Raw genomic sequence first — 17,093 nt, forward strand, 5'->3', positions numbered from 1 at the left:
ATGAAAGAGAAGGAAAAAGAAGATCCCAGAAACAAATGTATACATATATGGACACTTGATTTATGGTGAAAGTAACACTGGGCCAATTGTATACCATATGGAGACACTGAAAAATTTAACCCTCTTTTTTTTTTATTGTTTATTTTTGAGAGAGAGAGAGAGAGAGAGAGACAGAGAGACAGAGAGACAGAGTGGAGCACGAGGGAAACAGGATCCAGAGCGGGGTCTCTGCTGATAATAGAGAGCCCTATGTGGGGCTCAAACCTATGATTGGTGAGATCATGATCTGAGCTGAAGTCAGATGCTAACTGACTGAGCTACCCAGGTGCCCCAGATTTAACTCTTTCTTCACAGAAATCAATTCAGGTGAATTTTAGATTTTTTTTTTCTCAGTTTCATTAAGGTATAACTGGTAAATACAATTGTAAGCTATTTAAAGTATACAACATGATTTGATATACATTAAATTGTAGGTTTAAATGGTGAAAGTCAAAACACTAAACTTTTAGAAAGTGTGCGGGAGAATATCTTAAAAGAGCATAAAGGGAATATTTTTTAAGAACATAAAGGAGAAGGATAGTACATTTGACTACCTTAAAATTAAGACTTTGTAGTCATCAGAAGATATTGTGGGGGCACTTGGGTGGCTCAGTCAGGTAAGTATCTGACTCTTGGTTTCAGCTCATGTCATGGTCTCACAGTTCGTGAGTTGGAGTCCCATATAGGGCTCTGTACTGTGTGTGAGGCCTGCTTGGGATATTCTCTCTCTCTTTCTCTCTCTGCCCCTCCTCTGCTCTCTCTTTCTCTCTCAAAATAAATAAACTTAAAAAAAAAAAAAAGATGATGATACTGTGAAAAAGCAAGCCACAAAGTGGAAGAAGATGTTATGATGCTTAAAACTGACAAAGGGCTTGCCTTAAGAGAATTCCAGCAAATCAATAAAATAAAAAATAGTATGACTGAAAAACAGCTAAGAGACTTGAACAGGAATTAGTTAACAAAAGCAATAGAAATGGCCAATAAATACATGAAAAGATACTTTAATCTCTTTAGTAATCATGGAAATGCAAAATAAAATTGCAATGAGACTCCATTATGTGGCCACCAAAAATGGCTTAAAGTGACAAAACCAAGTGTAGATAAGTATATGAAACAATGGTAATCCTACAACACTACTGGTGGAAATATAAATTGGTAGAACCATTTTATAAAAACAGTTTGGCATTTTTTTCATATAAAGTTTTAAAGATAGACAAAGTAGAACATGAGATGTCACTTACTTGTATAATTCCATTTCTTTTTTTTTTTATTTTTTTTAATGTTTATTTTTGAGACAGAGAGAGACAGCATGAACAAGGGAGGGGCAGAGAGAGAGGGAGACACAAAATCTGAACCCGGCTCCAGGCTCTGAGCTGTCAGCACAGAGCCCGACGCAGGGCTCGAACTCACAGACCGTGAGATCATGACCTGAGCCGAAGTCAGACGCTTAACCGACTGAGCCACCCAGGCGCCTCTATATAATTCCATTTCTATGAAATGTCCAGGATAGGCAATTCCATAGAAACAGAAAGTAAATTAGTGGTTTGCCCAGGGGCTTGATGGGAGAGGAGAATGAGTGATTGTTAACAGGGACAGTTTCCTTTTTGAGTGATAAAAATGTGCTGGAAGTAGATAGTGGTGATAGTTGTACAACTTTGTGAATATACTAAAAACCACTAAACTGTACACTTTAAAAGGTTGGATTTTATAATGTATTAATTATTTCTCAATTTTTTAAGCTGTATGAAAAAAACTCAAGTATTTAGAGATGCATACTTAGTTGATAAATCTATAAAGAAATGATTGCCATAAAAGTAAGGGCAGTGATGTTTACCTGTATTGAGAAAGGGGAGGGGCTTTGGAAAGATTATGTAAAGGGATTTTGGAAGATGGTATTGTTAACCTGGGTGGTATTTACATAGGAGCTTGCTATATGCTTACATTCCTTTATAACTAGTTAAACTGTGTAAGTGAAGGAACTGGTTCAAGGTCAACTGACTGTTCCCAGTTCTGTTTATATGTTTCATTATAACTTTGTTTCTCTGGGATGGATGACTACTTGCCTTTGAACTACCTCCTCCGACTGCTAAACTGCTTGGTAAAGTTGAAAAAGCCTACTTTGTAGGCCACTGGGCTTTCTGTCCTGACGAGATTTTTTTTTTTTTTTTTTTTTTTTTGTCCTGTTGATCCATTTCTGGCTCTTTTTATGAAAGAGTTCTTCTCAATAATGTGATTGTTAAGAATTAAATTAGGGTAACCTGGGTGGCTCAGTTGGTTAAGCAGCCGACTTTGGTTCGGGTCATGATCTTATAGTTCATGGGTTTGAGCCCTGTGTGAGGCTCTGTGCTGACAGCTCAGAGCCTGGAGCCTGCTTCAGATTCTGTGTGTGTCTCTCTCTGCCCCTCCCCTACTTGAGTGAGCGCGCACATGCTCGCGCGCTCTCTCTCTCTCTCTCTCTGTCAAAAACAAACAAAAAATTTTAATGAAAGAATTAAATATTTTCTTCAAAATGTTAACATTCTAACATCTTAATTTTCTTATTTTGTAAAGTTTTTATTTAAATTCCAGTTACTGGGATACCTGGGAGGCTCAGTCAGTTAAGTATCCGACTCTTGATTTTGACTCAGGTCATGATCTGCGGGTCTTGAGATGAAGCCCTGCATTGGGCTCTGCACTGGGCTTGGAGCCTGCTTCACAGTCTCTCTCTCTCTCTACTGCTCATGCTCTCTCTTTTTTAAAAAAACAAAAAGTTCCAGTTAGTTAACATACAGTGTAATACTAGTTTCACATATGCAATATAGTGATTCAATACTTCCATACATCATTCAGTACTCATTGCAACAATTGCACCCCTTAATCCCCTATTTAACCCATCCCCCCACCCACCTCCCTTCTGGTAACTATCCATTCTCTATAGTTAAGAGCCTGTTTCTTGGTTTGCATCTCGCTGTCTCTTTTTTTTACCCCTTGCTCTTTGTTTTGTTTCTTAAATTCCACATGAGTGAAATCATATGGTGTTTGTCTATCACTTATTTCACTTAGCATAATACCCTCTAGCTCATCCATGTTGTTGCAGATGGCAAAAGTTCGTTCTTTTTTATGGCCAAGTAATATTCCAGTGTGTGTGTTTGTGTGTGTATGTGTGTATCTGACATCTTCTTTATTCATTCATCAGTTGATGGACACTAAGGCTGTTTCTTTCTTTTTTTTTTCCCCCCCACTGAACAGAATATTTGGTATACTTTGTAAGAATAGAAAGAATGCAACAGGATTAGAATTTTATAGTGTACATTAGATATTTAAAAGTATTACATTTTTCAAAGGTGTTTCCCCTATTTTCCTGTCTTTTCTATTTTCCTCACAGCCAGAAGCAGTATTTACTACTCTCCTGAGTAAGCTTCTCTGTTGTATTGAACAGTAAGTGTATCTTTATGTTTCAGGTCCTTAGCATCCCCCCAAACCCCTTTTCCTTTCACTGCATAGTCTCATTGCACTATTTCACGGTAACATTGTACTCTGCTCAAATTCAAAGAGCTTGAACAAAAGCTAGAGGCCCAAGGATTTCTGAGTACTGATTTAGTAGCAATGCCTACTGGCACAAACCTTCTATTTATTCATAACTGCAATAATAGAAATGAAAGCTACCTTAATGAAAAAGGAACACAGGAATGAGATCATTAAATATAACTGAACACATTTTATTTTTATTTTTTTTTAATGTTTATTTTTATTTTTGAGAGAGACAGAGAGACAGAACACGAGTGGGGGAGGGGCAGAGAGAGAGAGGGGGACACAGAATCAGAAGCAGGCTCCAGGCTCTGAGCTGTCAGCACAGAGCCTGACATGGGGCTTGAACTTACGGACTGCAAGATCATGACCTGAGCTGAAGTCGGACGCTTAACCTACTGAGCCACCCAGGCGCCCCACTAAACACATTTTAAATATAAATATCATGTATTTCCTGATTAGTATCGGGTAAGTATCTAAACTATCTATCCCAAATCCTAGTCTCAGAAGAAGGTCAGAGACAATTGCAAGCAAGGTGCTTCATATTATCACGTCCGTTTTTAAAACAGTGAGATCCTTTAGAACAATCCCTTTAAGTCTTTATTTTTATCAGAGATTTCCTTTGGTCCTTTTGTTGGCAGTCCACTTATGTCTGCACCCTTGCAGTCTGCTTTGCCTTTGTTTTTATCATGGGATTTTAGAAGAGCTTTTCTAGGCCACATGTGACTAACAAAGGGGGAAAGCAGAGGGCATATGTATGGCACCAGGAATTCTTTGTAGATCCAGAGCAGAACCATGACGCAGCAAGGGATGCACACCATCCTCCCAGGCTGGAATTCCCACACCGTGGCCACCAGGTCCATGTGAAAAATCAGGCATCGGGTGCACGTAGCCCTTTGAATTCATATTTTTGTATTCTTTGTATAAATACCTAGCAGTGCAGTTACCAGATTGTAGGATAGTTCCATTTTTTAAAGTTTTTATTTAAATTCCAGTTAACATACAGTGTCATGGTAGTTTCAGATGTACAGTACAGTGATTCAGCACTTCTGTACAACACCTGGTGTTCATCACAAGTGCACTCCTTACACCCCATCATGTTTGTAACCCATCCCCACACCCATCTCCATTCTAACATCTTAATTTTCTCTCAAAACAAGACCAATTCAAATGTTGATTTTATTCTGTTAACAACCATCATATTAGTAATTTTGACTTTTTAAGGTAAAATGAATGTTGCAGAAGTAGAGAAAACCTAGGAAAAGTAGCACAAACTTTTTAGGCCATAGCATCTGGTGGTATAATAAACAATTTCTCTGGTCTTTATCTCAGGTTCCTGGTACAGAGCTTCTAGAAACCTTGGAACATCCTGAATGATAGGAATGTCTTTGTTAGCTAATGGGGCAGTTCAAGGTGGCCCTTTAGGTAGCTTCAAGATGGAGGCTTGGTCACCGGGAAGGAAGACCAATTGCATGTTTAGAAATTTAGAACTTTGGGCCATCCTGGGGAGGGAATTGGAGCCGGAGATTTAGTTCAGTTGTGCAGCCAATGATTTAATCAATTATATCTGTTTAGTGAGACCACAATAAAAACTGTAGATAGCAAGCTCAGAGTAGAACATTCTGGTTGGTGAACAATTTATGTGCCAGGAGGGCAACACACCCTGATTACATAAGGAGAGGGCACAGGAGCTCTGCATTCCTTCCCTGACCTTGCTCCTGTGCATCCTTTATAATAAAACTGTAATAGTAAATATAACGCTTTCTGAGTTCTGTGACTTGTTTTAGTGAATTATTGAATGTGGAGGGGGGAGCTGTGGAAACCTCTGAATTTATAGTCAGTATGTCTACAGTACAGGTGGCTTTGCCACCTTCCTTCCCTGAAGATTTATAGTTGGTGTAGGAAGTGAGGCAGGCTTGAGGACCTTGCCCTATCTGTCAGATCTGCACTAACTCTGTGTGGTTAAATTTCAGTACACCCAGTTAGTGTCAGAATAGTATCTTTGAAAAGTCTATTGGAGCCTGGCCAGTTGGAAGGAATGCTTATTACAATCTGTTTATTATTTTGTCAGCTTTCAGATACTGGGAATCCATTATTATTTTCTTTTGAACTACAGAATTTTCTTGCGAGACATTACCATCACAGACACAGGCAAGGGGTTTTGGCTGTGTCCTGGCAACTACCCCACAACTTGCAAACCATTTCCTTACTTTGTTGGCCATATCTGATATTAAAGTGTTGATTTGTGAACCAGCTCTAAAAAGTTGTAATGAACAAATGCATAAACCTTAAAAACTGATAAATTAACAAGTATTTACCTTATTGACACGGGAATAAAGATGAACTATACAGTGCTTTTAGTTATGACAGATGCCATCAACGATTTAGAAATAGGCCAACAGAGGAGAAACAGAGGACATATTCAGTTTAAGACTTAGAAAAAGCCAGGATGCCTGGGTGGCTCAATCGGTTGAGCCTCTGGCTCTTGATTTTGGCTCATGGTTTGTGAGATATTGGGCTCACAACATGTTGGGCTCTGCACTGACAGCACAGAGTCTGTTTGGGATTCTCTCTCTCCCCCTCTCTCTCTGCCCCTCATCCTCTAGTGGTCTCTCGCTGTCTTAAAAAAAAAAAGAGAGAGAGAGAGAGAGAGAGAGAGAGAGAGAGAGAGAAAGCCTTTAATAAACTAATTCTGGGTGAATATATTCTGACTTTGTTATGGTCATATGGAGGCCCTAATCACCTTTCATTTGAGTTATTTGAAGAAACCCCTAACTCCTTTTTTTTCTCCTCAGTTCATTCTAAATTTTGAAATTGGACATTTTGTTCCTAATGTATCACTTAGTACTTGTCATTCTACTACCTAGAATTTTTGAATAGCAACATTCTCCCAAGTGGTTCTCTAAAGACAATCCATTTGGGCATGAGGGGAAAATAATAAAACTTCTACTTATTTTTTACAATGAAAATTGAGAATTAAATCAGGTTTTACTAGTACTAATATGGATTGACAATGGTACTACCCACATTAGACCCTGTGTCACAAAGTGTACATAATATACCATGAACAGAGTTGAGCCCCTCTATACCCTCAGTCATCATTTCCCTTGATCATATTGTAACATATTGCAGCTTACAGGTGCATTCCCCCCCCCCCAGTTTTTGCTATTACTTAAGTCTCTGTTTTTAATTCCAGTATAGTTGACATACAGTATTATATTAGTTTCACCTATACAATATGATTCAACAATTCTATCCATTACTCAGTGCTCATCAGAATAAGTGTACTGTTAATCCCTTCACCTATTTCACCCATCTCCATCCCCGACCCTGGCAACCACCTGTTCTCTTACAGATGCATTTTCACAAAACTTTGTAATACAATATGGAGGGAACCTTTGAAATGGTTTGTGTAAGAAGGAAATTTACTGGTTGTCTTGTGGCAAATTAAAAGAATGGTCAAACTAAACGTTGTAGCAGTTTTCTTTTACAAAATGTCAAGTGCTCCACATTTGGTGAACTTTTCTGTGCTAACAAGTGGTTTTTAGCAGTATGCTGCCTAGGAATTGGGGATGGAGGGTGGGCAACAGTGGCAGATATTCTTAGTCTATCCCTTCAAGGTGAAGGTGACATGAAACAGTGAGTGAAAAAGTAGCTGCATTTTGAAAGAAATTTGTGCCATGGAAAGAGTATTTTGAAAAATGAATTTTTGGATGTGTTCCTATCTGTATGTTATTTTGTTGACAAACTGATGCCACCTATTAAAACAGGTAAATCTACCTCATAAAAACATTGGAAATGACATGTTTCTCCTCTTCCAAATGAAAGGTTTAATAGATTTTGAACCTATTTGTTAAAAATATAATAACATAAACGTTTCTATTCATCTTCAAGAGAAACTGCTTGTTACCACAAGAAGATAGAAATTCACCATCCTTTGGGTGGAATTGAAAAACAAGTATCACCATCTAATAAATAGAGCCAGTAATGGACTTATTCCATTGGGAGCTACGTATCTTTGTGACATTTATTTTTCATCTATAATAAAACCAACTCACAAAATAAATTTAAAACTAAATTGCAAAAAGACCTAAAATTTCTAAAAATATGAACCATCTTCAATTGTACTAGACTCAATAAAAGGAGCAAAAAATTGTGTACCATGAATAAAATTTAACTTACAAAGTTTTTGTTTTAAAGTATATAATTTGATAAATTTTTAAATGTTTAAAATTTTATTTAAATCCAAATTGGTTAACATATAGTGTAATAATGAATCAGGAATAGAATTTAGTGATTCATCACTTACATATAACATCCATTGCTCATCTCAGTAGTGCTCTCCTTAATGCTTATCACCCATTTAGCCCATTCCCCTACCCAACACCCCTCCAGCATCTCTCAGTTCTCTGTATTTAGGAGTCTCTCATGGCTTGTTTTCCTCTCTCTTTTTTATTTTTCCTTCTCTTCCCCTATGTTCATCTGTTTTGTTTCTTAAATTCCACAAGTGAGTGAAATTATAGGATATTTATCTTTCTCTGTCTTATTTTGCATAGGATAACACACTCTAGTTCCATCTACGTTGTTGCAAATGGCAAGATTTCATTCTTTTTGATTGCTGAGTAATATTCCTGTGTGTGTGTGTGTGTGTGTACACACACATCTTCTTTATCCATTCATCAGTTGATGGATGGACATCATTTGGGCTCTTTCCATAATTTGGCTATTGTCAATAGTGTTGCTGTAAACATTCAGGTACATGTGTCCCTTTGAATCAGCATTTTTGTACCCTTTGGATAAATACCTAGTAATGCAATTACTGGGTCGTAGGGAGTTCTATTTTAAATTTTTTAATTTAATTTTTTTAATACTGTTTTCCAGAGTAGTTGCACCAGTTTGCATTTTTCCCCTTTCTCTGCATCCTCGCCTGCATCTGTTGTTTCCTGAGTTGTTAATTTTAGCCATTCTGACAGGTGCAAGGTGGTATCTCATTGTGGTTTTAATTTGTATTTCCCTTATTATGAGTGATGTTGAGTGTCTTTTCATGTGTCTGTTAGCGATCTGGAAGTCTTCTTTGGAAAAGTGTCTATTCATGTCTTCTGCCCATTTCTTCACTGGTTTGTTTTTTGGGTGTTGAGTTTGATATGTTCTTTATATATTTTGAATACTAACCCTTTATCTGTTATGTCATTTGCAAGTATCTTTTCCCATTCTGTAGGTTGCCTTTTAGTTTTGCTCATTGTTTCCTTCACTGCACAGGTTTTTCTCTCGATGAGGTCCCAGTAGTTAATTTTTACTTTTGTTTCCCTTGCTTCTGGAAACATGTCTAGTAAGAAGTTGCTGTGGCCAAGGTCAAAGAGGTTGTTGCCTGTTTTCTCCTCTAGAATTTTGATGGTTTCCTGTCTTATGTTTAGGTCTTTCATCTGTTTTGAGTTTATTTTTGTGTATGGTATAAGAAAGTGGTCGAGGTTCATCCTTCTACATGTTGCTGTCCAGTTTTCCCAATACCATTTGTTGAAGAGACTGTCCTTTTTTCCATTGGATATTCTTTCCTGTTTTGTCAAAGATTAGTTGGCCATATGTTTGTGGGTCCATTTCTGGGTTCTCTATTCTGTTCCATTGATCTGGGTGTATGTTTTTGTGCCGGGTGCCATACTGTCTTGATGATTACAGCTTTTTTTTTTTTAATTAAAATTATTTTTTTTTTGAGAGAGAGTGTGAGTGGGGGAGGGGCAGAGAGAGAGGGAGACACAGCATCCAAAGCAGGCTCCAGGCTCTGAGCTAGCTGTCAGCACAGAGCCTGACATGGGGCTTGAACTCATGAACCGCGAGATCATGACTTGAGCTGAAGTTGGACGCTTAACTGACTGAGCCACCCATGTGCCCCAATGATTACAGCTTTTTTTTTTTTAATGTTTATTTATTTTTGACAGAGACAGAGCATGAGCGGGGGAGGTGCAGAGAGAGAGGGAAACACAGAATCTGAAACAGGCTCCAGGCTCTGAGCTGTCAGCACACAGCCTGACGCGGGGCTCGAACTCACAGACCACGAGATCATGACCTGAGCTGAAGTCAGACACTCAACCGACTGAGCCACCCAGGCGCCCCTGATTACAGCTTTTTCATACAGCTTGAAGTCTGGAATTATGATGCTTCCAGCTGTGGTTTTCTTTTTTAACATTACTTTGGCTATTCAGGGTCTTTTCTGGTTCCCTACAAATTTTAGGATTGTTTGTTCTAGCTCTGTGAAGAATGCTGGTGTTATTTTTATAGGGATTGCATTGGATATATAGATTTCTTTGGATAGTATCAACATTTTAACAGTATTTCTTCTTCCAATCCATGAACATGGAATGTTTTGCCATTTCTTTGTGTCTTCTTCAATTTCTTTCATAAACTTTCTATAGTTTTCAGCATATAGATCTTTCACCTCTTTAAGTTTGTTCCTAGGTATTTTATGGGTTTGGGTACAATTGTAAATGGGATCAATTCTTTAATTTCTCTTTCTGCTGCTTTGTTTTTGGTATATAGGAAGGCCACAGATTTCTGTACATCGATTTTGTATCCTGAGACTGCTGAATTCATGTATCAGTTCTAGCAGTTTTTTGGTGGAGTCTTTTGGGTTTTCCACATAGAGTATCCTGTCATCTGCAAAGAGTGAAAGTTTTGCTTCTTCTTTTCCTATTTGAATACCTTTTGATAAATTTTGATATATATATATATATATATATATATTCCTATGAAACCATCACCACAATCAAAATAGTGAAAATATCCATTATGTCCAAAAGTTTCCTCCTGTCCTTTTATAATTCTTCCCATCTCCAGGCACCCACTGGTGTGCTTTCAACACTTATAGATTAATTTGACTTTTGTAGAATTTTATCTAAATGGAATCATACAGTGTGTTTTTTTGTCCACTTGTCCTTTGCATTTCCATATGAATTTTATTTAAAAAAATTGTTTTCTAACGTGTATTTATTATTGAGAGAGAGTTACAGAGCATGAGCAGGGGAGGGGCAGAGAGAGAGGGAGACACAGAATCGGAAGCAGGCTCTGAGCTGGCAGCACAGAGCCCGACGCGGGGCTCGAACTCACAAACCGCGAGATCCTGACCTGAGCCAACCTGCTACTCAACTGACTGAGCCACCCAGGCGCCCCTTCATATGAATTTTATTTTTAATTTATTTTAATTTATTTTTGAGAGAGGGAGCATGTGCACACATTGGGGGAGGGGCAGAGAGAGAGAAAGAGAGAGGAATCTTAAGCAGGTTCCATGCTCAGCACAGAGCCTGATGCAGGGCTTGATCCCACGACCCTGGGATCATGATTGGAGCTGGGATCATGATTGGACTGAAATCAAGAGTCGGCCTCTCAACCAAATGAGCCACCCAGGTGCCCCTCCATTATGAATTTTAAAATCAGCTTACCCAAAAGGTAGTTGATAGAAAAAGGTGGTGCATGAGTGAGGGCAGGGGGCATTAGGAAAATCCTGTGCCTTTTGCTCAATTTTACTATGAACCTAAAATGGCTCTAAAAAATAGTCTATTAAAAAAAAAGGCAGCTGGGGTTTTGATTGGGTTGTTCTGAACCTGTAGATCAATTAGGGAAAAGAACTGACTTCTTAACAATATTGAATGTTTTTACATGTGGCATATTTCTCCATTTATGTAGGCCATCATTAATTTATCTTACCATTTTAAAAAATATTTAAAATCTATTTTTAAAATTTATTATTGAAGTATAGTTGCATTAATGTTTTATTAGTTTCAGGTTTAAAACATAGTGACTCAACAATTCTGTACATTAACACTCACCATAACTGAAGCCACCATCTGTCACCAAACAGCGTTATTATAGAATTGATGATATTCCTTATGCTATACTTTTCATCTCCATAACTTATTTATAACTGGAAGTTTGTACCTCTTAATGCCTTTCTCTTAACGGTGTTTTATATAGCTCTTGTACACCTTTTGACACATTTATCCTTAAGTATTCATGTTTTTATGCAATAAATGCTAGTGTTTTTATTTTCACTTTGTGATTACATAAAGTATAGCTATAAAAATAGCTAGCTATAGCTAGCAAATAGAAATATAATAGATTTTTGTATATTGTCCTTGTATCCTGTAGCCTTGCTAAATTCATATAAGTAATTTTATTATAGATTCTGTCAGATTTTCTAGACAGTTACTTTGTGTATGAATAGATATTATTTTATTTCCTTTCTGATCTCACTGGTTATGCATATATACATATATACATAAATGTTAAAAAATGGTTGTTGGATTTTTATCAAGTGCTTTTTCTGTGTCTATTGGGATGATCATATAGTTTTTCTTTGTCAGCCTATTATAATGGTGGGTTATATTGATTGATTTTTCCTTATTTTAACTAACTTGTATTCCTGGAATAAATATACCTGGTCATAATGTATTACCCTTTTCATAATTGTTGGATTTGATTTTCTGAAGTTTCATTAGGAATGTATGCATATAGGGGCGCCTGGGTGGCTCGGTCAGTTAAGCATCTGACTCTTGATCTCAGCTCAGGCCATGATCTCACACTGGGTTCAAGCCCTGTGTCGGGCTCTGTGCTGGTGGCTCAGAGCCTACTTGGGATTCTCTGTCTCCCTCTCTTTCTCTCTACCTCTCCCCCACTTGTGTGTGTGTGCTCTCTGTTAGGGTCAGGTGTAAGGCAGGGTAAAGATAGGAGTCAGAGGCTAAAAATTTTAGCAAAGGCTTTATTTGGGAACTAAGGTCTCAGGCGAGGTTCCGTGACTCAGGGAGAGAGAGAGAGGAGTCAGGGAAGTCGCGCCCAGGTGTGGTGGGGTGGGGTTTTTAAGCTGCTGCGGTTCCAGGTTTAAGTCCGGGTGGGCCTTTTTCTTGTCAGGTCGTGCTGTCGCTCGGTGATTGGTTGACCTCCAATTCGTTCTGGCACACTACTAGGGGCTTTTCGTTGGGTTGCACTGGCAAGATGGCCGTCCTCTACTTGGAACCTCTACTGTGGTTCCAAGGACATCCTAACACACACTCTCTCTCTCTCTTTCAAAATAAATAAACTTAAAAAAAAAAAAAAAAAGAATGGGGGTGCCTGGGTGGCTCAGTCAATTGAGAAAGATTTCCTTAACTGTTTGGTAGAATTTATCAGTAAGATATCGGAGATTGATGTTTTCTTCTTTCAAAGGTTATTAATATGAACTCAGTTTCCTTAATAGAGTCTTTCATTTAATCCAATCTGACAATCTCTGCCTTTTAATTGGGGATTTTAGACTATTTGCATTTACTATTGTTGATATGGTTTGGTTTAAATCTGTCGTCTTCCTCTTTGTTTTCTATTGTCCCATCTGGTTTTTCTTCTTTTGCTTTTTTTGCTTTATTTGGGGTTGGATGGTTTTTATGCCACTTATCCTTTATTGGTTTATGAGCTATAACTCTGTTACTTAGTGGTTGCATTAGTGTGTATAGTATATATCTTATCATTCTATTATACCACTTCACATATAGTATAAGAATACTATTCCGTTTTCCCTCTTTCAACTTTTATGTTGTTTTCAAACTTGTTATTCTAGTATGTTATAAATCGCACACCACCTTATTATTTTTGTTTAAACATTTATTACTTTTTAAAGAGATTTAAATAATAAAAAAATCTTATATGTATTCCCATGTAAACTTTTTAGCACTCTTCATCCTTTTGTATAGATCCATATTTCCACCTGGTATCATTTTATTTGTTCCTAAAGGACTTAAAAACATTTTTAAACTTGTAGTGCAGTCTGTTGTTAAGGATTTTTTTTTTTTTATCTGAGAAGATATTTCACCTTGTTGTTAAAAAATATTTTCACTGTTACAATGACTCTTAACTACCCAGAATTAAGCCAAATTTTACAGGTTGTGGACATAGTCCTCCACAAAATTGACATTACTTTAGACACCCAGCTGCAGGCTTGGAGTTCCCAGGCCACCCATAATTCTGACCAACCAGATATAAATTCAAAGGTTCCCAGTACCTCTTGCCATTCAGTAGAACAACTCACAGAACTCAGGAAAGGACTGTACTTACAAATAGAGTGTTATTGGTAGGGGGGAAAAAAGGATATAAATCAGAACCATCACACAAGAGATTCATAAAATGAGGTCTGGGATGGTCTCACATGTGAAGCTTTCAGTGCCTTCTCCCTATGAAGTCTGGATCCATCACCCTCCCAGCACATTGATATGTAACAATATGCAGACTATTAGCCAGCAAACTTACCAAATTTTGGTGTCCAGAGTGTTTATTGGGGTTTCATTATGTAGGTATGATTGATGGACTCATTGAATATGTGATTGAACTCAGTCTCTAGCTCCCCCTCCATTCCTTGGAAGTCAAATTGATAACAAATGGCTTAACCTCTAACCACATGGTTAGTCTTTCTGGTTTGGCCAGCCACCATCCTGAGTCATTTCATTTGCATAAACTATCAGGCCCCACCATGAATAACAAAGACACTCCTCTCACTTGGGAAATTCCAGGGTTTTAAAGGCTCACTCCCAGGAACTGGGGACAAAAGCCACCAAATTCTTTATTACACGATAGCTGGGCATAGAATTCTAGGTTCCTAGGGTTTGTTTTTCCTTCCATGATTCAAAGATATTGCTCCATTGTATTCCTACATTGATTTTAGTAAGAAATATGCTATAATCCTTATCTTTTTTGTTCCTTTCTATATAACACGTCTTTACCACCCACTACCCAACTGTTTTTAAGATTTTCTTTTTATCATGAGTTTTGAGCAATTTGATTATAATGTGCTTTGGTATAGTTTTCTTCCTCTTTCTCATGCTTAGAGTTCTTGGAAATCCTTGGATTTCACATTTGTATATGTTTGTGCAATTTTTTTGTCATCAAATTTAGGAAAATTTTAGCCATTATTTTTTCAACTGTGTTTTCTGTATCCTTCACTCTCTTCTTTGAGGATTAGTAGGCTGCTTGAAGTTGTCTCATAGCTTAGTCATACTCTGATAATGATGGTGGTTGATGATGAGGATTTGCAGGATTTGTTTTCCTCTTAGTGTTAGTTATTTTTGACGTGTGTGTGTTTTGAATCCCTAACAATACTGTTAGCACCTGGAAGATTCTTTCTGTCCTACTGTGTAACCAGCACCACAGGTATTCCTTGGAAGGGCAGTCATTGTTTGTAGGATACCCATATTCAGGAATTTCTTGAGGCTTTAGTTGAGTAGTTTGGGGAACAAACAAAGGGCATCTAGCTTTACATTCAAGGATCAAACTGAACGTGTTAATTTTTGAGATGACACTATTTTAAAAGAACAGAGATTTGTTTTTTTGGTTTTTTGTTTTTTTTTAAAGGCTTCAATAATTCTGAGGAGGCCTGACACTTATTAAGTCCTGGCTAAGGAAGCAACTACTGCAGATCATTTCTCTCACATCCTGGTAGCCCATGGTAGCCAGGAGATAGGAATAGATCATAAGAGATAGTCCTAGACACAGAGCATGGGAATCCCATGAAAATGCCTCTTTCTAATTAGTTTTCCCATAGAGAGTGCCTTTATTTACTTTATAATTGTTTTCTAGATTTATTTTATTTTATTTATTTTTTAATTTACATCCAATTTAGTTAGCATGTAGTGCAACAGTGATTTCAGGGGTAGATTCCCTAATGCCCCTTACCCATTTAGCCCATCCCTCCTCCTACAACCCCTACAGTAACCCTTTGTTCTCCATATTTAAGAGTCTCTTATGTTTTGTCCCCATCCCTGTTTTTATGTTTTTGCTTCCCTTCCCTTGTATTCATCTGTTCTGTCTTAAAATCCTCTTATGAGTGAAGTCATATGATTTTTGTCTTTCTCTGACTAATTTCACTTAGCATAATACCCTCCAGTTCCATCCATGTAGTTGCAAATGGCAAGATTTCATTTTTTTTTGATTGCCAAGTAATACCCCATTGTATATATATATCACATCTTTATCCATTCATCCACCGATGGACATTTGGGCTTTTAACATACTTTGGCTATTGTTGACAGTGCTGCTATAAACATGGGGGTGCATGTCCCCCTTTGAAACAGCATACCTGTATCCCTTGGATAAATACCTAGTAGTGCAATTGCTGGGTTTGTTATGCCCAGAATTCGTGGTCCCCAAAGACCACTAGGGAGCTGAGTCCGAAGCAAAAGAGCCTTTATTCGAGCTAGCTTGAGCTCAATCCCCTACCTGCACCAACGCAGCGGTGAGATGCTGGGGAGAGAGAGTGGCCTCAGCTGATTGGCTGGGGAAGGGTCCGAGTCCTGTTAGGCGGGGGGGGGGGGGGGGGGGGGGGGGGGGGGGGGGGGGGGGGGGGGGGGGGGGGGGGGGGGGGTACTCAAGGGGAGGAGGTGTGGTCAAGGTGAAGGACACAGAACAAGATGGAGTCGGCCAGTGTAGGCCCGCCCTTTCAGGTTGTAGGGCAGTTCTATTTTTAATTTTTTGAGGAAACTTCATACTGATTTCCAGAGTGGCTGCACCAATTTGCATTCCCACCAGCAGTGCAAAAGAGATCCTCTCTATCCACATCCTCACCAACATCTGTTGTTGCCTGAGTTGTTAATGTTAGCCATTCTGATAGGTGTGAGGTGGTATCTCATTGTGGTTTTGATTTGTATTTCACTGATGATGAGTGATGTTGAGCATTTTTTCATGTGTCGGTTGGCCATCAAATGTCTTCTTTGGAGAAGTGTCTATTCATGTCTTTTGCCCATTTCTTCACTGGATTATTTGTTTTTGGGTGTTGAGTTTGATAAGTTCTTTATAGATTTTAGATACTAACCCTTTATTTGATATGTTGTTTGCAAATATCTTCTCCCATTCTGTTGGTTGCCTTTTAGTTTTGCTGAGTGTTTCCTTCATTGTGTAGAAGCTTTTTATTTTGAGGAGGTCCCAGTAGTTCATTTTTACTTTTGTTTCCCTTGCCTCCGGAGATGTGTTGAGTAAGAAGTTGCTGCGGCCAAGATCAAAGAGGTTTTTGCCTTTCTTCTTGAGGATTCTGATGGCTTCCTGTCTTAAAATTAGGTCTTTCATCCATTTTGAGTTTATTTTTGTGTATGGTGTAAGAAAGTGGTCCAGATTCATTTTTCTGCATGTTGCTGTCCAGTTTTCCCAGCACCACGTGCTGAAGAGACTGTCTTTATTCCATTGGATATTCTTCGCTGCTTTGTCAAAGATTAGTTGGCTATACATTTGTGGGTCCATTTCTGGGTGCTCTATTCTGTTCCATTGATCTGAGTGTCTGTTTTTGTGCCATCTAAATATTTTAAGTAATCTCTACACCCAATGTGGGGCCCAAATCCATAACCCTGAGATCAAGAGTCACATTGCTCCACTAAGCCAGCCAGGTGTCCTGAGAGTGGCTTTACATGATCGTCGCAGAGGTGCTGTGTGGGGAAGTGAGTACAGAAGTGGGAGGCAGACAGAGATTGGCAGAGTAGTCAGCACATAATGGAGTATGGTACTTGGTTTGACATGGCCCTTTGTATAGAGACACATTGACAGCTTCTGCCATC

General features: G+C 38.3%; 2 protein-coding genes across 4 annotated transcripts in view; one reads left to right on the top strand and one right to left on the bottom strand.

Moving 5' to 3' along the window:
* The window catches only part of MAST2 (microtubule associated serine/threonine kinase 2), a 206,949-nt gene that overhangs the window by 155,609 nt on the left and 34,247 nt on the right, over positions 1-17,093 (top strand). The gene's annotated exons all lie outside the window — the stretch shown is intronic.
* LOC102969543 (UPF0729 protein C18orf32 homolog) lies at positions 4,007-4,451 on the bottom strand. Its single transcript, XM_042996977.1, has one exon. The coding sequence runs from the start codon at positions 4,407-4,409 to the stop codon at positions 4,125-4,127; it is 285 nt and encodes a 94-aa protein (XP_042852911.1). The 5' UTR covers positions 4,410-4,451; the 3' UTR covers positions 4,007-4,124.

The sequence above is a fragment of the Panthera tigris genome, chromosome C1, assembly GCF_018350195.1.
Source record: "Panthera tigris isolate Pti1 chromosome C1, P.tigris_Pti1_mat1.1, whole genome shotgun sequence".
Taxonomy (NCBI): domain Eukaryota; kingdom Metazoa; phylum Chordata; class Mammalia; order Carnivora; family Felidae; genus Panthera; species Panthera tigris.